Source organism: Lepidochelys kempii, chromosome 7 (genome assembly GCF_965140265.1).
Source record: "Lepidochelys kempii isolate rLepKem1 chromosome 7, rLepKem1.hap2, whole genome shotgun sequence".
Taxonomy (NCBI): Eukaryota; Metazoa; Chordata; order Testudines; family Cheloniidae; genus Lepidochelys; species Lepidochelys kempii.
In genome coordinates this window covers 64,735,299-64,758,093 of record NC_133262.1, presented here as the reverse complement: position 1 = coordinate 64,758,093, position 22,795 = coordinate 64,735,299, and the positions used below count along the sequence as shown (strand labels likewise).

At 39.2% G+C, this 22,795-nt stretch overlaps 1 protein-coding gene across 26 annotated transcripts in view; it reads left to right on the top strand.

Moving 5' to 3' along the window:
* KCNMA1 (potassium calcium-activated channel subfamily M alpha 1) overlaps positions 1-22,795 on the top strand; it is an 855,266-nt gene that overhangs the window by 668,537 nt on the left and 163,934 nt on the right. For all 26 annotated transcript variants that reach the window (XM_073353218.1, XM_073353215.1, XM_073353216.1 and 23 more), the window contains exons 15-16: positions 8,490-8,599; positions 19,845-19,913. In XM_073353218.1, the coding sequence (XP_073209319.1) occupies positions 8,490-8,599; positions 19,845-19,913 (179 nt within the window). The remainder of the gene's footprint in view (positions 1-8,489; positions 8,600-19,844; positions 19,914-22,795) is intronic.

Here is a 22,795-nt window from a genome sequence, read left to right as displayed (position 1 = left end):
AGTCTTGGTGTGGAGGTGGGGGTCTGGCCCTAAAACTTCATTTATCACCAGGAGATCATCAATCAACACCACCAGTGCAGCCTCAATTACTATACCGAGGCATAAACCCAAACTGAGTGGGACTAGGGAGATGATGCTGGAGTATTTTCACCAGAAATTTCTTGGGAAAAATTGAGACAGGTTAACAGACGCTTTATTTATTTATTTATTTATTTATTTATTTTAGAAAAAATTGCACATAGTAAAAACATTCCCTGTTGTTTTTACTAGACATCTAGTTTGTAAACAGAGGTTCCACCTTTTGGGTACTTATTCGGCTCATAGGAGGTTCATGCACCTCAGCAGTATCCCACACATTTGGTCATTTATATTGAACAACTACATTATGCCAAAGGGACCAAACTTGCTGATTCTAATGGCTCAAAAATATAAATATTTACAAGTTATTTTGAAGCTACAATAATCTGAATCAATCGTATTTATTTTCCATGTTTAATATAGTTAAAATGTTTAGCATCTTGGTATATCATTTTTTCCCCTTGTGAAATAGGGTTGTCTGTTAATATGTGTTCATGGCAAATGTATGACAAAGCATGAGAGACAATTTTTCCTCTTCAAAATGGTTGAATTGATTCTCAACAGTGTTAGTGAGGTTTGTTCTTTTCTGCATCATGGTGGCCTGGACATTACAGCTTGCCCTGTAGCTATAAAAGAATTTCAGATTGTTGCTTCCTTAATCTTTATGAGAGGCTTATTTTTTGATTAAATACAAAATATAACACAATATCCCAAATCAAACCAACTCCATCCTCAGTCTCTTCCCTGCTGTTGGTTCCTATTCCTTGACAGCACTGAAGATATTAGATAGGATCATTAAGTTCAGGTATAGTTGATCTCTTTGATGTAACTATTTATTTCATTATGTCGAGAAGTAAGTGCTATGAACAAGATAGATCGGTTGAAACTGCAGAGCTGCTGATAATTACACTCCACAATGTGGGGCTAGGTGGCTTTTTTAACAATATTAATGGTCATACTTGTGATACTTGCATCCTTTTTTCATCCCACTGTCACTATTTATCACTGGTAAGTGACAGCACTATGTAAATATGTTTGATGATATCAAGATTGTATCTATATATGGATAGAGAAGAAGGTAGCAACATTGCCATTTATTTTAAAAAATGATTCAGAGGAAAATTAAATTTCTTCTCTTGGGGCATACTATGTCACTTTCCAGCTATTCTTCAGATGGGCAATTGAATCGATGGATAAGGTGTATTACTATTATCCAGGAGACCAGTGCAGTAAAGTAATAGAGAAGAGGAAAGATGGGTTTGTAGTTAAGGCACTTAATTAGAACTCAGGAGATCTGGGTTCAAATCTCGGTTATGCAACCGTCTTCCTCTGTGACTGTAGGAAAGTCACATAATCTCTTCTCTTCTCAGTTCCCCATCTGTAAAATGATGGTATTTCCTTTTTATCGCCTTTTACTTATTTTTTTCTATTTAGATTGTAATCTCTTTGAGGCAGAGACTGCTTCTTACTGTATGTAGGTACAAAGCACAGCACAGTGGGGCACCAATCTCAGTTGGGGCATGTAGGCACTACCATAATGCAAATAATAAAGAAGAAAATGTGTATCACTGAATCTGAAGTTTGGTCACTATTTGGGGAGAGTTATAGATGATTCCTTGTTGGTTCAAATTAGTTAACGACTTTTATCAGAAATGGTTAATTGTGTGCATCCTCTTTTTGTGTCTCTAGGATCTTATATTACATACATCTTTGTAGTATCTGTCTGAAATGTCTTATACTTGCTTAGCTGCAGTGATAAAAATGACAGGGTGACCTCTGAATGCCTTTTCTTGGGCTCATTTGGGGCAGGCTCTTTCAAGCCATGATACTCATTCTGCATAGGAACAGGGCAATGCAGTGCATTCTGTCATCATCCCTAGATATGACAGTGCATAAATGAGTAAAGGAGGAAGTACACATTCAAAAAGGGAAAAGGTATGATGAAACCCCTCCTTGACACCCTTATGTAACTATTAATGTTGCTTGTAATACCATCGTTAGCCCTGGTTAGAAATGGAAAGATTGAGCATTTGTAGCTTCAGCACAACAAAAACACATCAGTTGGGAAGGATACTTTTTCTTTTGGATGTAAATTACTCTTTTACATAAATTGCTTTGTCACAAGTACCAGTAGAATATCTTTAAAAGGTAATAAGCCAGGCTTCTCCTAATTTATCCATCTCATGAGGTCTCCTTCAGGTTGCATCTGTGGCTAAGCTAATGAATCATCCTTGTTGGTTGCACCATGTTGGCCTTACTTACATGACTAGGTGCCCAATAAACACTGGACATGCTATGGAAGGGTATAACATGTCATCACTGTGGGGTAAAAGAGATTCTCTGTTGCTAGACATTGTGGAAGTGTACAACTCTCATTGATTTCCGGGGAGCATTTGCACCCGCAGATCTGTGAGGCTGGGCCTTTAACTGTGCCTAGAGGACTCAAGTCAGGATAACCTTTATCATGTGACTAGCCAAATCAATCTGCAGCATTCAAAGGGATAAACAGTTTTTTGTGTGTGTGACTGGAAAGGAAGAAATTAGACTATTCAAGCTTTTGTCCATTGAATGTGCCGAGTTTTTTCTCGTTTTGTATCTCAGAGCAGCTAGCAACTTGTTGGGGGAAAAGGTCCTGTTTAATTCTTAGGCTATCAGATTCTTCAGTAATGAGTAAATATGCTGGTGTGGTCTCTTGAGTCTCTCTAACAAAAAAGTAAAACATAAAATTAAAAAACAGCTTTATTTCCAGTGCAGATTCCCCACCCAGCTTCCTAACTAATCTTTCTTTCTGAACACTTAAGAAAGGCCAAATTAGCTCATCTGAAAATGCATGCAAGAACAAACTACATCTGTTTGGCTCAATCTAAAACCAGGCAGTTAATGACAATTGGAACTAATTCTATCAATTAGCAAATGTCCCCTAAATCAAATACCTGCTTTTTTCCCCTTGGGCAACACAGTTAAGAGGGGGTGACATGAATGGGGTTCTATTTAGAAATGACTCTAAAAATACGTAGAGCTTGATTACACAATCAGCATAAAGCTCTTGTTGTGGAAGAGTGGGAAGCTGCCTCACTCCTGGAGAAACAGCAGGATAGATTTTGCCTTGGGGTACAATCTCTTCTGAGCTGCTCAAGTGTGCACTGGGGATGTACATTCAGCACTGGCTTTTAGGGCAGTGAAGATAAATAGTCTTACCTGAGGACTGGTCAAAGAGGGGATTGGGGCCATAATAAATATTCCCCTCCATTCTTTCCTAGCTCAATGTTGGGTCATTTGTTTCCTGAGGGTGGCAAAAAGCAAACAGGTCCTACTCACAAGGACTGCTATTGTTACAGGACCCCACTGTGCAATGTGCTGTACAAACACAACAGAAAGCCAGTCCCTGCCCCAAAGGGCTTGCAATCTAAGTAGAAGACAATACACAACACATTGAGACAGATGGGAGAATACATGGAAACACTGAGATACTGTTGGTCCATGCAGTGGGCAGTGGTACCAGTGGCCTAACCATTGTGAAGATTTTTATAAGCATCATGACAAAGGAGAAATTTAAGGAGTTTTTGCAGGATCTTGACTGACTTTGCTGATGTGGACATTCTTTTATTATCATTCATATGAATTAGTGGACGTATAAAGTTATTAATATGTCTACATACAGATGCACAATTCTGAAATGACAGATACCCAATCCTGGGGAGTGTTCAAAATCAAAGCCCAGATCTAGAATTTGCAAATGATCCCAGTATTTTAACAGGCTAAACTAAAACCCTGGATTGAAATACTCCTACACTTTGGATTATTTGAAATCCTGTTCTAAATTCTGGATAGTTTGAAATTAATTTCTGAATTTTTTGTCTATAGCCTGCCTCTAGCTATATATTTTCTTCACTTTCTCTTGGTACAGAATGGGTCAGATCCTCAACTGGGCAAATGTGCAGAGCTTCACTGAAGTCAATGGTGCTATACCAGTTTAAACCAACTGAGGATCTGGCACAATATGTTACTCTGATTTCAGAACTTCTTTCATTCTTATATGCAGACAGATTGAAAACAAAGAGTCAGAAGTGTTCATTCTGTAACAAGAAAAGTACAGGTGTGGAGGGGGTGTTTTTGTGTTTATGATGATTATTAAATAGGCAAGGTAAAAACAACTAGATATTAAAATAGGGAAGATAAATGAGAATCAACCAGAGATAAAGTGTGTCCAGTATCCATCTTGGGTTTATAAACATGCCCGTGGGATCTCCTTATAATGATTGTCACTTGTATTTGAGTATGACTGTGCCTGGAAATCAGTTTCCACATGTAGGGTTCAGGAAATGTGCTGAGGCAAGTTGGTGTCTACGTTCCTTCCTGCTGTCGGCCAAACTGGGACAATGGTATTCTACTGCACATTCTGCTTCCTTCGTAGCAGAGTGCCAGGCTCACCTGCATGGGCTGTATCCTCTCAGATAATTAAGTTGAGCCCGGCAGACTGTATGTGCCGCTTGATGCAATCCTTGTAGTGGAGTTTGAGATGGCCAACCTTCTTATTGCTTTTTTCAAAGAACTCTCTTAGGCAGTCTACTGTTATTCATATGTGTGACATGGCTGACCCAAGTAATTTGCCTCCACACTTAGCTTAGCTTAGCATGGCTGCCAGCCGTAGTAGCTCACAATGAAGTACTATGGAAGGGATCTATATGTGTAACATATAAGTCCTAATTGTACCTCATTTGGCCATTGAACTATCTAGCCTTTCCAGAATTGTTTTTTAATGTACCTACCACCTTTTTGTATGGCTAAAAGGTTATTTTTGTGTATTTCAGTGTTTGGTACTGGAATAAGACTAAGGACCACAGGGCTATAACTATTTTCTAAATGTTTTGGCCACTGAAACCAGGTACAAGAGAAATTTGAATGTTCTGAAGCTTTACACATTGATTTGGATCAATTAGCCAATGTGTCAATGGACAGTATTTTAACTTTTGTTGTGTAAATATAATACATTTTAAAACTTTTGTTGAATTCATTTCAGTTGCTAACAAATTTGGACCTTTGAAAATATATTTATGTAATCTTAAATATACGTGTACATAAAGCCATTAGGTAGGTAGGTTTGAAAATTTGGATCAATAATTAGCAGACACTTTACTGATTATACTTTTGTTTTAGAAGCAGTGTTTAGCATAGAATAATGTGGCATATAGTTAATGTAAGATCAATATAATGGTATTCATGAAAGTAACATTTAGGATTAATATCCAGGAAAAATACTGAATTGCAAGTGTTAAACTGAGAAAAGTTGTGGAAAGCCCATTTCTTGGAACATTACAAACTTGACTGGAAAAAAATGTTTGCAGTATATGGGGATGGACTCGATGACCTTAAGCTTTTCTACCTCCAACTTGTTTGACTTTTTGACTTTACAATGAGAGACTTAATTAAAGCCCTGCATTTTGTTCAAGAAGCTCTTGCTTTAATGCTCTTCTAAAACAGCTGTAGTTTGACATGACAGGCAGAGATATATTGTTGCCTTGGGATGCTTTTCTTCTTTTGATTGATCACTGAATGGCTGAAAAATTAATTTTGGCATCTTTCCCTGAATCACTTGATGTGCATTAATTTAGTTGCTTGAATTCATATTATGATAAGGAATATATATTCAAGACAGAAATGTATGCCACAGCTTAAAAATACCAAAACTCTTAAATATACTGTAGTGCTTTTTACATTAAAGATATACAATCCTCTACCACCTCCTGGTGTAAAGCTTTACACATGGTCTCAAAACAGTTGGCTTGATTCTAGTCAAGCCATTTGATATGGTGGACCAGTATTTCAATCACATCTTTTACAGCAGTGATAAGTTGTTTATCTTGTTGGGTATCTTATTGAAACTAGCTCAAATATAGCTGGTTGAAGTGGTATAAATGCCTTTTATGTCCACCAGCCATGCCACCTCCAGCAGAAGTGGGAGAAAAGAGAAGGCATGGCAGAGCCAAGTTCCACAAACCTGAATCCTCTGTTGGCTAAGGGAGCTTATTCTAGCAGTGCCAGCAACGAAGATTAGAGTAGAACCCCTCCTATTATAATTTACACTGGGGCTGGGCATCCCTGAATCTGGAAGCCACAACCAGCTCTCTGCAACTGCCCTCTCAGTTGTGCATGAGCAGCTTAGTGTAGCGAAGAATCAGGTTATTGTTCTTTGCAGACATGCGTAATGAACCCCCCCCCCAAATAACATTTTATGAACCAGTACTAAGATTTTGAAAGCTATCTAAGGGATTTAGATATCCCAGTCCTACTAAAATCAATCAGAACTTGCCATCCAAATTCCCTAGGTGGCATTGAAAATCTCAGCCAAAGAGCTTCACAAAAGTGCCTTCTGCTTCATCTTATATCAAAGCTTTTCTGTACCCATTGGCCGTTAATCTGAAAATCTCTCTGTTCTCATAGTCTCTGCTGTGTGATGCATATCAGAATAGGGATGCTTATAAGAATGGAGTTAGGTGTTCATATTTGCTTATTAATGTTTCATTGCAACATGACCAGAATTTTCTTGCAGCACAGGCTCAGTTTAAAAGAAGAATTTCCAGATCTATAAATATGTATGTTGGATCAGCAGTTTTAAATCCACCCTTTCTCAAAAGGCATGATACTGCTACTTTCTGTTTCATTGTGTATTGAACAATTGCATATCCTCTGGTTAGTGACCGTAACTTGCAGTGATGTAAAAAAAAAATGTTTCGTATATCATTTCCCCTACTCTGGTGTAGCTGGCAAGTTCTTTTGGTTACTCTTGTGTCACAGTTTATTAATCTCACCCCCAAGGAGCATATGTTCTCTCTGTTCATCATTATTACTGTTTTGATGCTGTCATATGTATTTGCAATTATGAAAGGCTCTGTTTCTGATAACACAATTCACTAATATTCAAAGGACTAATTATATGAAGGGATGTCCTATTGTAACTGAAACTTTTAACTATTTTAATGAAAAGTGATACACGAACTATGCAAATAGACATTTTGGTAGTGCCTATGATCTACATACACAGATATGAGGAGGTGGCATACCAGGTGCAAAAAAAAGACTGAAGTTATCTGATTCACTTCTCTGGTCTATATGGACTTGAATTTTAGAGGCTCTGAGTGCCTGCAACTCCCACTGAAGGCATGCAATTTTGGCCAAAGGCTGCAGGACCATTTTTGGGTAACCATATCTATAGCTTCTTTTCTCAGTTTCTGTGGGCAAATCTCAGTTTGAAGGACAGGCCATTTTCAACAAACTTTATATATGCGATCAGACTGTGGGTTCTGCTACTGATATTTCATCAGGGATAGAGAGTTTGAAGGGAAGCTCTACCACCACCAGAGAATACCTTTGTATTTGGACCCCAAAATCCTAAAAATATTCCTGAAGGCATACCCTTCTAAGAGCTCCTTATGAGACCCTGCTGTTGGGCACAGCCCATAGCACCTCTCCTTATCTTTATTATTGAACTGTCCAAGTGTAAAAGTGTTTGTAATGTTGTTGTGTGATCCCAGAATATTAAAGAGACAAGGTGGGTGATATCTTTTATTGGAACAACTTTCATTGGTTAAAGAGAGACGTTTTCAAGCTACACAGGGTTCTTCTTCAGGTCTGGGACAGGGAACCGGAATGTCACAGCTAAATACAAGGTGGAATAGATTGTTTATGCTAAATCTGTTCCACCTTGTATTTAGCTGAGACACTGAGTACCTTTCCCAGACTGAAAGAAGAGCTCTGTGTAGCTCAAATGCTTGTCTCTCTCACTAACAGAAATTGGTCCAATAAAAGACATTACCTCATCCACTCTTGTCTCTCAAGAGTAAAAGATCTTTTGTGCAGTATCAAAGTTTCTCTCACACTGCAGTACCAAAACAATGGAGACACTTTTAAAAATTCTATTGATCTAGTTGTTCAGACAGTTCATGATGCAGCAGCAAGATGGGGTTTGGGGAAAGAAAAACATTAGAAATGATGGTGATGATTGATAAATATTGGCCAAGTGCTAAAAAGTTGTGAAAACAAGTGACTCTTTACACAAGCATGGTCAAATGATAAAATTATTCCACATATTCACAGAATTTTCACAAAACAAAATCAGGAACTTTTTTGACTAGCTCTTTCCACAACTTTAATTCAGCCACTATTACAATATACCTGCACAAAATCCCAAAGAAATCCAAGTAGAGCAGTACTTAATTTTACTTTGCATTGTTTATTGGTGTTCAGTGGAACTCTGCTAACCAAGTATTATTAATTGTCAAAAAAACAAACAAAAACAAACTGGGCTACCAAATTCAACTAACTAAAAATTGATTCATGTTAAATCCACTGGTTATATTTTTGCAGAAAGCATTTTTTATTCACGATGCTACATCTGTGTTTCTTTTTCTTAGATTGAGGAGGATACGTGGCAGAAATACTATCTAGAAGGAGTCTCAAATGAAATGTATACAGAATATCTATCTAGTGCCTTTGTCGGTCTGTCTTTCCCTGCAGTTTGTGAGTAAGTAGATATATATTAATTGTCATAAATTCCTTGCCTGCTCTCAAGTGAAATCAAAGGTTTCCACAGGAGACATTTCCACTCTGTTACAATCCCAATAGCATTGCCTCATCAGAAGGGATCCAGTAAAATAAACATTAAAGCAATCACTGTATGGAAGTACTCCAAACATTTTAATGTCTTTTTCCAGAAGAGACTTAGAACTAAGTGAACATAAATGAAAGACTAAATGCCAAGTGTGTTCAAAAAAATGAATCCGCAATCTGTTTAAATGGAATTATTTATTCATAACTGGTGTCTGATTGTTTCTTCTAATAGTTCCCATTCTTTGGATGGTTCTTGTCAGCGTCACCCTCTTGATTCTTGCCCAATCTCAAGAAAAGTATTCATTAATCTGAGCAGCTGCAAAGGAGTTGTATATACCATAGGGAGATAGTCATTTAACACATCATAGAACTGCCTGAAAAGTGCTTTGAACAAACATAACTTCTGCCAGCAAAAATAGATCCTTCTGACAAGGAGAGGGGAACATGTGGGGCATGGACTGAATATCCATGCATAGTCCATAGGATACTGTTATGCCTTACTCCTACTGGGGACTGAGTAAGCTTTTATCTATCCAGGAAGTGCTCTTTCAGAAAGAAGTGAAAGTGCACTAGGCCAAAATGATAGAAATATCCACTCCAAACACTTTCAGAATAGTGTAGGCCCATCAGGTTTCTATTATTGATTATTATTATTATTATTTTATTTTCTATTCGAGTCACACCAAGAGGTCCCACTGTGTTAGGCACTGTACAAACACACAGTCCTTGCCCTGAAGAGTTTACAGTCTAACTAGACAAGACAGACAGGGTGGGAGGGGAGATAGAGTCACAGAGAAGTGAAGTGACTTGGCCCAAGGTTACATAACAGATCAGCATCAACAGATCCTTTGGGTATCTGAGTCCCAGTCCAGTCTGGCCTTATCCAGTAGACTATGATGACTCTCAGACCTAAATCTCATGATGACTCCATTCTTGAGTTGAGACCAGGAGAGAGTGGGAATGGGAGGGGCCAGGTTTCCGAGGAGTTGCTTGCTCTTCTCCTCTGTAAGTTAGAGTGACATTCTTTTTACATCCTTGCTTCTTTTCACATGGTGTAATATCACCATAGTTTACAATATAACCTCTGAGTGAGAGAAGAACATGATAAACAAGTGATGGAGTTTTGGTCATAAATAATTTCTGAGTTATGTAGATTTAAACTGATCCAGACCATAAGTCAATGGGGATTTGTGTAAGGAAGGGGTTCACGATCCAGCCCTTCACTTCCAGGGCTTGTGACTGGCTTATTAATAGGTAGTGTTTGTTTACCCTGAAAATTGTATCAGAAAATGTCTTCCCCTATGTCAAATGCATTAAACAAAAAATCACAAAAGATACCATTCTACATGGTATTGAGCGAAGCCTAATGTGCACTGTCCACATGAATCAAGTTACAGGAACAAAATCCCCAAGCAAAATCCTTTGTCAAACCCAGTCGAGTTTCCATATGGTTCCTAGAAAAAGGTAACAGAGAATGTATTCAGCATAGAGCTATCATTCATTCAAAACACTGATATAGCTGAGGTAGAATAATCAATAAAGAAAGGCTATTTAATGAGATTTAGGAACATCCCAAAACATTGGCGCTCTCCTCAGGCATTTGATTATCTAGAGGCTTAATTATCTGTGTTTTCTAGTTTAAATTAAAGAAAAAGATATAACTCAAATGTACCAGCAGTATAATGATAACACTATTCAATTCAGGTTAATTAAAGCATAGTGGTAATTAGAGTGTAGTGTTGTATATCACTGTGCTTGGCACATAAGTATTTTCATTACAGTAAAAAGTGTCTACTCAATTTCAGATGACACCTAGGACACTAAAATGTGCTTAAAACTGGTTTGTGAAAAGGAAAAAGAATTGGTGGACAATTCTATCTGCAAAATATAGAGACATTTAGAGCAATTTTTCTCATCATGCAGGGATCTTAAAGAGCATGCAGCCAATGACATTTTAAAACACTGAAGCTGGATGTAATGTGCTGTCCTTGTGGGCTCTTGGTATTCATTACTAGCCTGGTGGATTTTCAGCAAACCAGAAACATGAGTGCTTGGTCGGTGGTGTGACAGGGGGCTATCAGCAGCACCCTGATCACTGACATTGCTACAGCCTGGAGAAGCCTGCAGGCCCAGTTGAGGGCAATTCCACACTTTCTGGTGGGGATTGTGAGCACCTGGGTAACAATCACAGGGCTAATAACATAATGGGGGAGACTATAAGGAGAGGAAACAGAAAGCAAGGGGCAGCTCCAGAGGAGCTCAGAGAGTGAGCCTGGGCTGGGGAGTGAGGGCTGTAGGGAAGCCTGTCTTTGCTCTAAACCTGTTGCATGGTATTGTTATGTCAGAGAGAAATAAATGCACACCCTGGTGAAAGACAAACAGCCAAGTGTGCCTTTGCGACTGAAAAACCATCCAACCTGGTTAGGCGGTGAGGTTCACCAGGTAGCAACAGAGGTGCCCAGTGACAAAAGGGCTGCCACTCAGTTCAGACAACTGGACGCAAAAGGGTGCAGAATTAGTAGTAGTTTCAAAGGAGATAGGACATTAAACATTTTAGAAGCATTGCCAGTTTTTTTCACTACTGTAGATGGACCCTCCAAGTCAGAAGGGGAGGGTATTCATAACTCATTGTAGTGGCTTTACCTGTTAAAAGATGGTGGCCAGATGCTACTGCATAAGTTTTGTTCAATCTAGAGACAACGCAAGACTTGAACAAACAGAGATTCTTAGCTGTAGGATTCTCCAACAGTTTGCTCTTCAGTAGATTTCTTAATGCATCTTCTCTTCTTGTTTGCCATGAGGGTCCTGTGAGTTCTCACTTCTCTCACAAGATTGGAGGCTATACATAGACACTTCCATTAAAAAGTCAGCATTTTCCAGTACTTGCTGCACCAGAGTATGTGACATTTGGTGGTATGTCCGTATATTTAGGGTCTTAATTATCTTAACTGCAGTGTCTCAGATACTGTGGAGTAAGAAACACTGACCAAATGCTGTGCTGTTAATGGCAGCCCTGCACATACCGTACAAACAGCTCCCATGTCCCTGACCTGTTGCTTATTCAACCTTAGTTTGATAGTGCCTGTTCCTGTATCACCAGCACAGTCACTATGGGTATGTCTTCACTGAAGCTGGGACTGTGCCTCCCATCTGGAATAGACAGACTCTTGCTAGCTCAGTTCAAGCTCAGACCCACCCAAATCCTTTGATCTGAGCTTGGAAGACTATCCTGAGCCCCGGTCTGTGCTACAACATCCACATGGCTATTTTTAATGTGCTGTCTCAAGCCAAGGTAGCGTGAGTCTGTCTACCCGGGCTGAGAGGCATGCTCTCAGCTTGCAGTGTAGACATACCCTAAGTGCCTAACTCTTCCCAGTAGGTGGAGTCATAGAGCTGTGCCTTCTCCCAGCAGCTGTACCCTGAGCCAAAATACTCCACTCCTACTTGCTTTAATTGGCGCTAGAAAGAATTGTGCAACAACAGCCCCATAAATCAATTTGAGAATATGTAGAGGTCTTGGAAGACAGATATTCAATACATGGAACTCCCCCTTTTTGAATATATTACATCTGTTTGTGAAGCCTATTCCTTTACCTAAATATGAATGAGAGGGGGACTAGGTTCCCCCACATTTCCCTTCATTTTTAGCCCCAAACATACCAACCACATTTGCAGGGAAATGGTTAGCTAAGATTGTAAATTCTTTGGGACAGGGACTGTCATTTATTATTTGTTGCTCCTTTTTAACCACAGTGCCTATTCAAAATTTTGGTTCCCAGGTGTGTTCCAGTAGGAAGTAGAAATTGGTGACAGCCAAGTATTTTTTTTAATATGATTTTGTTTATTTACAAGGAATCTGTGAAGTCCTGTGTCTCTGAACACAGAAGGAATCAAAAAGCCAGAAACTGCTTTTTCTTACAGCACCAAGAGAACAGTTTTCAGCTTGCACACTGTGATGGGGTGCGACTCACTACTGTGACACCCCCTGCTGGATGTCCTGGGGATCCGCTCTGCTAGCTGGTGCACCCTCTTCTGGTGGTGTCTTACCACTGTCACTTTTGCTCCAGGGACCCATGTCACTCCCAGGACCGCGGCATCCTCTTCATGACACAGCCCTCTGGCTGTGCTGCACTCTGTGCTCCCCACTTCTGGGGGACAGTATCACAGTCCCTTGGTCCAGCCACTTCCTCAGTGGTGAGTGGAGGCCGGGGGGCATTCCAGACCTGCCTACTACTCCGGGTCCTGGCCCAGGGACCCGTAGATGGCCACTGCTTGTAGTGCCTCCTCCAAATCCTAAGTAGATTTCACTGGTTACTTCCCCATGGCCCCAGCATCCTCTTTGCCCTTGCCTCAGAGCTTCAGCCTGCCAGGAGTTGCCTTTGGCTCCCCAGATATCTGTCTGCAGCACTGCTCTGTCCAGGGTGCTCACTGTCTTCAGCCTGCAAGGCAGCCAGTTTATCTCCCTCCTCAAGCTCCAGGGAGTGACTGAAGCTGCTCTGCTCTGCAGCCCTTCTTATGTGGGCCAGCCCATCCCTGATTGGCTGCTTCTCCCAGCCCCTCTCTGATTGGTCACAGCCTCGCAAGGGCTCGATTAACTCCTTAGAGCCCAGTGTGGGGCAGGCGCCCCATCACACACCCCAACCCAAAACCTTTCTCCAGGGTCAGCCACTGTCCATTCAGCTACTCCTTAAGGCTGTCTCTCTCCCTCAGTCTGTTTGTGTCTGACCTCAGGCCAGTTCTACACTACACGCTTACTTCGGTATTACTGCTCAGGAATTTGAAAAATCCACACCCCAAGTGATGTAGTTATACCAACCTTAATCCTCCCCCAGTGTAGTGAGCGCTATGTCATGGGAGAGCTTCTCCTGCCAACCTAGCTACCACCTCTGGCAGAGGTGGAGTTATTAAGCTGGCAGCAGAGTTCTCTCCCGTCGGCTTAAGGCGTCTTCACCAGAAGCGTTTCAGTAGCACAGCTGCATCAGCACAGCCAATGCAAGTTTGTAGTATAGACCTGTCCTCACTTTCTGTGTCATCTTCTCCCTGCCCATCCATACCAACCCAAAACAATACACAGCAAAAGCTCCTGCATGGGTTCACACACACCTTTTGTTTTAGGTGTGGGTTTATGTTTACAGTTATGCTAATTGGAGGGTGAGTTCACACCTACCAATCTCAATGGGGTTTTAACTCAACCCATAGCAAGGTTTCACCCAGTCATAACCATATGTTTCTATAATGCTTAGCACAATGGAGCTCAGCCTGGTTGTGGCCTACAGCAATTACTGCAATATATAAACATTATTAATAAAATTAATACAATAAATTTTATAGATAATAATATACTACACTGTCATTGCCTGCCAGTGGTTAAAGCTGTGTGAAACTCAGTGATTTCACATCACAAAGGTGCATGCAAATATTTTTCTGAAATTTCAATTTTCATGGATTTGCACCCTGCCTCCCCTTTTAATTTCCTTATGAGCTTGAAAGAACTCAACCATCTCCACCCCACATAAAAAGAGAAACTCATTCAAAGCTACCAAATTTTAACTGATTTTGTGGGTGTGAAACCACATAAAATTGCACAAAATTGATGGAAGGGTGTGTTGGGTTTTTTTCTGTCTCATGCACCAGCAAATCTGTCAGCTAAATTTGGACTGCAGAACCATCATTGTTGCAGATGGTGCAAAAAGGCCAAATGAATACAGTTTGATTTTCATTGCAGAGCTGGTGGATAGAAAAAATAATCTTTTGACTTGTAAACTGAAATAATATTTGATCTGGAAATTATGGAGAGAAAATGAATATGAAACCCTACGATGTCATTTTTTTAGATTCCCTTTTCTGACTAATAGCACTGACAGATAAGACACCAAATATGCTTACTGTTAAGGCATCATTCTTATCACCCACCAAATGACAGCCTTTTCTCAGATTCATGACTGCTGGCAGCAAATGTCTCAACTCACCTACTCGTGCCCTTGCCAACCACCACTGATTTAATTGAAACTGTTAAAATATATATTTATGATGACTTGTGGAACCCCCTTGAATATGGCCATAGATTTGGGTTGTCTTGAAAATGTGATTCTCCACCCTTATTTGTGTAGCGTTAATGAAAGTGGACTCAGATTTACATCTGGGTGTGCAAGGTCACTTCCACAGCCACCCACTTTTCTCATCACCATGGAACAATCCCACATTTACCTTTAATATCTTTAAATGGCGACCCTTTCTGGCCATGAACCCTTTCCACTCTCCATGATTTAAAGAGGCTAGTTATTGGCTCATTGGGGCCACATTCTGTGGATCACTTACCACCACTATTGTAAAATGGTTTTATATGGGGATGGAATTTGATCCAAACCTCCCTGATGCCAACGAAAAGACTTTCATTGATTTTTATTGGGTTCTGGATCAGGCCCACAGAATGTGGGCCTCCTGCTCTATCATTGAAACTAACAGCTGAACGACTGTTTCTCCTGCCAGATGCTAACTATGTGAAGAACAGGACCTGATAGGTGCTCTGTGATCCCCAGAGTGCAAGCTGATCCCTGGTTACAAATCAGTCCCACGGGAACCCATCAGTGCTTCCCTTGTAAACATGCCTTCTCAGTCACTGCACACCATCCTGCTGATAGCTGTTTCCTGCTCCCACTGCATGATTAGAACTAGGTTATGTTGTATATGTCCCTGAGCCAGAAGACCCTTTTAAGAGTCGGGGACAGTGGCCTCTTCCAGGTGGTCCCTACAGTGAGCCTGCAGGGATGAAGCTACTTAGCATTATCATGAGTTTTAGCAATAATGCCCTGAAAGGAATGAGAATTTATGTATTATCTCCCAAGACATCAGGGAAAGTATTAACTGAAGGGCTAAATTACGTTAAAAATGTTGCTGTGCGAAACCATTCGACTTTGTTTGTAGTAAAATATTTTGACCAATTTCAGATAATTTATCTCCAAATCATCTATTGGATTCACGCTGTGGAAATTAAAAGTTGCATACTTCTATGCTTTGGCTGTGAACATTAACAACATTTTCCATGCACTGACTCTGTCAATGGGTATTTTTTTTCAATCAGCCGTTCATCACTTGCAAAATATAAAAGCTAATTGTGTTTCATTTTATTGGTCAGAAGGGATTAGGACAGAAGACGTGCCTTGAAAATATGGCATCTCTGTGTCTCTCACAGCTGAGACTGTAGTTAAAATTCTAATTTGACATGGAACTGTTAATGCCCCATTAACTAAGGTCTGTATAATAGATTATATTGAACTCCCCAGTAGACTGATTCACCTCTCATTTACCTTGGTGTAACTCCAGTGGCACTGCTACTGATTTACACTGGTGTAAAATGCATGGGAATCAGGTCTTAGGACTTCTGTATGACTACCGGTCAATACGGATAGGCTTAAATATTTCTTGATCCACCTCATGGTATGTCCTTTGTTTGGATTTTTTTGTTTTCCCCTCACCTCTTGTCAGGATACATGGAAATTTCTGTTTTGCCTCTTATAATTCTCAGTTTAACCACTTTTCCCATTTAGACTTCAGTAATGTATGTTTGTGAACAAATTTGTGACAATGTGATGATTGATTATTAAAAATTATTGAGGTAATGGAATTCCTCTCTTGTCCCCCTTACCTCTTATCCCCCTCCACCCCACCCAAAAAAAGGTTAGCGGCAAAACAACAGTGGAGCTGCTCCATGGCCATTATTGTAACCTCAATGATGCAGTAGTGTTTGTGTCCCTGCACTGCCTTGGCATTGTGGATTTTGACAAGTGGCTCCACATAGTCATTCATTGGCCATGCCCCTGCCTCACTCCACCTGCAAAATTTCCCTTCTCATTGCCATAGATGAGAAACTGAGTTCCCCTGTCGCAGGGCCTCTTCATTTCCTGCTCTCTTGCAGCAGAACTTAGGGAGGTTCTGCTGTTTATGACCCTTCCCACTCACAAGTGGAAGGGAGGGCATATAATTTGGCTTGATATTAATAAAAATGATATAGTTAATTATATACTGCACAGTATCTCTCACATATTGAAACATAGAAATCTAGAAATCTACCACCCTCTGCATTTACTGGAAATATATGGGATGTGCTCACATAGATCTGTTTTCACAGTGCTGGGAACTCTGGTGTGAGCCAATAAATTACCTAAGCAAGTACTTACCTTTAAGCATATGATTAGTTCCATGAAGTCAATGGATCTACTTACATGCTTGAAGTACCTGCTTAAGTACCTTGCTGGATCTAGCTAGAATGCGCTACACCGTACAGGTTTGAGCCCCTAATCGGAATGTCTGATCTCAGTCCATTGCTTCAGAGGAGGAAGGCAGAAAAGTCCCATATTCCCTGTCAGTATAAAGTAGTGGGCTGCTGACCCTGCATTTAATAAGCTGTTCGTGGTATTTTTTTCATGGATTGTATGCAATGTGGTAATTTCCACTCCACTATACGAGCCTTGCTGAACTCACAATATTTTCAGACAATGTCTTTATCCAGCAGGAAAGAAGCATTTGAAATTTCTGTTTATCAGACTCTTAAAGGACACAAAGTATTTGGAAATGCCTGTGTTAAGTGATAAAAGGGAAAGCAGCAGTGATTAGACCTACTTTAACATCCAGAATTATCCACACGGAGTACAATCAATTTCAAACAACAAAAAATAATATATATACAAAATAATTCCAGCATTTCTAAATGCTTTATTTAATTTAAGAGACTACAGTCAATCTGTTTATCAATTGGAATTTTATTCATGTGTTATTAATATTAGACAAGAAAATAAAATCTCAATGCACATATTTTTGATAACTGCAACAGGATTTTTGGAAAAAAAGGTAAATGGGAGATGCTCTCATTTTTTCTGAGGGTAGGATCTGGTTCTTAGTCAAAAGTAGTTTGTAGAAAATGTAAATGGCCAGAGCTGGCTTTGAGAAAAACGATATACCAAAAGAAAAACCCTTTCCCACCCAATAGCTTGTTATATAAAATACCTTTTATATGTTAATGCTCTGTGTATATTAATAGCTCACAAAGATTACATCTTTGTGCTCCACTGCTCAGATACCGTGGTGGTAGGTGCCTTAGAAATAGGAGATATCTGTACATACACTCATACCCGTATATATCCCAATACTTTAATATACAAAGAGTACAGCAGGTTTCCATGTCTAATTTATGCCAATTACTAGCCTTACCAGTCAAAAGGGCTGATTTAGTGGCAAGAACAATTTATTTCCCTCTGGGTAGGTAGAAACAGTTGGACTCAGCTTCTTAAGAGCCTTTGTTCATGAACATCTGTGTTCAAACTCCTGTAGTTAACAGATGATGCTCACAGTAAAGAAAGGAGATTAAGGCTTCCTGTAATGTCATTGTCAAATTTTGTGGACCTCTATGTAATCGTTATTGGGAGGGAAAGTGATCTAACTTCTTGTTACAGTACTTTATGCTACTCTAAGATCTTTGTGTGACAAATGGCATTTTTCTGTTTCTGACATTATTTTGCAGCCAGCAACATACTTTATGTTAGTCTTATCAGTTTCCAGAAGTGGTCAGGCAGTAAGATTTGCCTGGGCAGTTGTTGAATTGCACAAGCAAGTACATGTAACAAAATATTTATTGTTACAGCTTAAAAACACTTTTAGCCATGCAAGTTAATTTGAATATTCAGTACTGTAAATGTGAATTGTATACTGATGCTACTACACTATGCCACTTTCCAGCTGACAGGGAGCTAATTGTAGCTCTCTCAGACTCAACTATCTAGCCCCTGTATAAGTTAAAGCTTGTGGGCTGGGGTGAGGTCCGATCACAGTTTTAATTTACACCAGTGGAGAATTGGGCACAGCTTTGCTCTTGAATGGCTTCTCCGGCATGCTCTCCGACCTCAACACACACGTTCCCTTCACTTACAATGGGAGAAGTGGGATGTTCCAGCATAGGAAGCTGCAGAGCCACCTCTACCAGCTTTGTGCTGGTCAGAAATTCTCTCTATATAAGGGGAACTCACAACTGCAATTTTCTTTCTGCTTGTGGTTCACTTTATGCAGCTTAAGCAGTACGGACAGGAAACCCTGGCTCTGTAATGTAGTGTCTAGAAGCCTCCCCTCATGTTGCATCTTTCTGCTTGGAGGTTTGATTTGTGGGAATCTAAAGAACTCTGTTCTTTTACGATTATGTACTTAGCACCTTGTCCACTTAGTTTACTTCGTATACTGTCCATGTTTTCGACATTTACTGTACAAGAATAGTGTACTAGGTACATTCATTGTACACAGTCCTAAGTACATAATTGTAAAAGGGTAAAGTTCTTTAAACTGTATAAACCCATAAAAGAAACACTCCAAGAAAAATATGTGAATCTCATTCCACAAGTTAATAGCATAAGGACGCATGTAACTTAGTATTCATTTAAATTTGAGAGATGAAAATGAGATACTTCCTAGCTAAGAATTTTAGTTGGTTTTCCATATGTTTTATTTTATAATTCTGATACTGCATTTAGGAAGATAGTTGATTGGGTGTTGGACTAGGTGGGGACACACTGGTGTAAAGGTGGTGCTTCCTGGAATGTATTAATAAATAACGGCTTTTCACAATTATAGTGGTGTTTGTTAAAAAGTCAGTATTTGCCTTTCCACACATTTCCCTCTACATTTAAAATAGGAGATACTTTTGCTAACTGAGGTAATAATTGGCAAATATTGACTTTAGTATATCCGTCTGTGTTTAGGGTTTTAATACTGGAAAGTACATTATCTAATGAATGTGCAGTACTGGCAACAGGAGTCCTATAGCTAAATTCCAACACAGATTTTAAAACTTGGCCCTAGATATCCACAATACAAAACAAGCACATGTTTGGTTTTGAGTATTGTGCCCTTTACTAGTTAATTAAAAGTGATGCTGGTGCTGTCAACTTGCTAGAGTGATATATGAATGAGGGTGACTATTGTTAACCTTCACAATGGAAAGGTCTTGATAAGTGCTATATCTATAGCCAGTTGAGAAATTTTGTACGTTTTTAGCAAAAAGTCTCATGAAAGTCTTTTCGTCACAAAGTGTAGAATTTTGAAATGTTGGACCAATACTAGATATAGGATGATAATCATGAAGAAGTACTGAATCTTGACTTCTTTTCTTCCTGCAGACTGGTGTTTGCAAAGCTAAAGCTCTTAATGATAGCCATAGAATACAAGTCAGAAAAACGGGAAAGCAGGTACGTTAATGACTACAAAATTTAACAGCTTTTCAGTATGCACCATGGACAATTGGGTCTTTTCATTTTTTTTTTCTGAATGAACATAGCTCTTTTTATGCACATGAAAGCATTTCAAAGCATAATTAACGTGGCATCACTTTACACCAGTTCACATAATACTGGCAGGCTCTGCCTCTCTCCCTCTCTTCACCTGAATTAACGTTATATCAAATACTTTGTTGGAAGAAAGGCTGGTAGTTTTATTTACAACTTACTTCAATAAGTGTCACTTGGTATCAGTGAAACAAATGGCTTCCACCTTTTTTTTGCCCTGGCTGACCGCACAAGGGAGCCAATCTGCTCTAATCAGAAAAGCAGCTTATTTTACTGGACCGTCAGGAATAAAAGATTGCAACAATGTCATGATAATATGCGCTGTATTATGTACTGCATGCATTTCTCTGCATCACAGTTTTAAATGAATGAGATGAGAAAGCTACTCTTAGAATAAACATGGAAGGTTTGGACAGTATACATACAATCGACAGCTATAGATATGTATCATATTTGTGTGTGAGAGTGTATAAATAATATGATTGAGCTGGGAAGGATTTGTTTTAGTTAGAAAATCCAAATATGCTAATTTTACCCTCCATCCAAAAATTGAAGGAAAAAATCTGTATAGCCAATAACAAAAATTTACAGACAGAAAAAGAGTTGTTTTGTTTTGTGTATGAGAGCTAAAAAGAGTCCCAGCTTAATGTGCATTGGTGTCAAAATTCTTTCTAATTTATCAATACCTCCATCTGTGCATTCACACCACATTCATTGTTACTTGAGATGGTGGTAAAACCTCCTGGTCTGTTACCAGTGTGCTCTAAAAGGGCATGATTCAAAGTAATTGTGGACTTACAAACTGTATTAATTATTTCTGAAATATGTTATCAACATACTGTAGACAAATCCATTACAACATTCTGTAGTAAAACTGTTAACATACGTAGAAGTCTGTCATCATGTCTTTTTGGTAACTGATCACCGAAACCTAAGATGGAGGTGATGTTGAGTTTATACAGCTTTAGACCATGTCTACGCTACCACTTCTGTCGGCAAAACGTATGTTGCGCAAGGGTGTGAAAAAACACACCCTTGTGCGACATACGTTTCGCCAGCATAGGTGGTAGTGTGCACAGCATTATGATGGCAGGAGAGCTTCTCCCACCAACATAGTTACCACCGTTTGTTGCGGGTGGTTTAATTATGTCAACGGGCAAGCTCTCTCCTATCGGCGTAGAGCGACTACACAAAAGATCTTACAGTGGCACAGCTGCATCGGTACAGTGTAGATATAGCCTTAATCTTCACCTGAACAACCAGTTCACTTCTTAAACCATGTATCACAACTTTGGACATGTTTTTATATTTTTTAATTATTTGTTTAAAGAATGTTTAATCATCCCTAAATATCCATTTTTCTTATTAAAAAGAATCTATTAAAAAAGTCATGGGGCATCCAAGACAGTCTGAATGTTTCCACTTGTTATGTGGATAGTTGAAATATAGCTCCCATTGAATGTTTGATTTTACAGTCCTCTGACAAGTAATATGTGAAATGGTGTATGTGATGCTGGATTTTCTTTTTGTCTAATACCACTGCAGATTAAGGGGACCCTTCTTTTAAGTCAGAATTTTGAAATGTTTTCAACTCCTATTGGCTTATCTTAAAATAGATACCTTCCAATGAATAGCCTCATTCTGCATTAGCAGGTGTAAAGCGAACAGTTTATTGTTTTTATGTTTGATCAGTTTCATCCATTACTAGAAAGGACAATACAATAGAAACATTATTGGTAACTATTTACATGAAGTTCTTGGTTTATACTGCTTCTCAATAAGAATTCATACCCAAATCTTTGCTGTCATTGCTTCCATTCTCATTCTGTGACATAAGTGTTGATATTGTAGTTTTTCTTCAATAATTTTGGAGAGCATCCATCTCCCATGTAGGTCAATGGGAGCCTTTCCACCAACTTCAATGGGAGTTGGAATGGTCCTTATTCACAAGATGGTATAGAAAAGTCAAATAAAGTAACACAGCATGAAAGAGCATCCACTTATATATATATATATATATATATTCATTACCTAATGTCACAAAAGTTCATAGTAAAGAAATATGGTAGAAAGTGAGGACAATAGAATTTGTAGGAAAAAATAAAATACTAATGAAGATGAGTGAACAGTTTTGAGACTGTGAGAGCACAGTATTTGTTGTAAACGTCCAACAGTAGAGAAATCCACTAGTTGGAGGGCCAGCTTTTGCTCTGCTAAAGTAGTGCCAAAATAGTGCTGTTGGTCTGATGAACTGTTTTAAGAATAATTACCTTGTGAACCACCATAACTAGAATATTTTCATTTCATTAGAAAGCTTGGAATAACCACTTCCCAATGACAAGTAACCTTAATTTATAGTTCTGCTTGTTCATGTGATCCTGGACCTCAGTGTCACATATTTCTGATGCCGTCCTGCATTTCTACCATATACTTTGGCCCCAGTTAACCAGAGTATTTAAGAATGTGCTTAAAAATACCAGTAAATAATGAATGTAATAAATTAAATGAAAGCTATGCTTTAAAACCAGGTGAAGTCCTATTGACTTTAATGGGATCTCAAAGTTAGCATGTGTTTAAGAGCATTGCTGAAGTGGAACATATTAGTCTAACCAGAAATGTAATCGTAGAAACCATTCATTTCTTACTTTTTAGAGTTTCTTGAGAATATTGGCTCCTAGAGTCATGCCCAAACTGAAGCAGAGAGATGAGAAAGCAAGACAGTGATCAGAATAACCGGATTTTAAGCATGGGGAGTCAGTATTGCATTCATTATTCACCAGTATTTT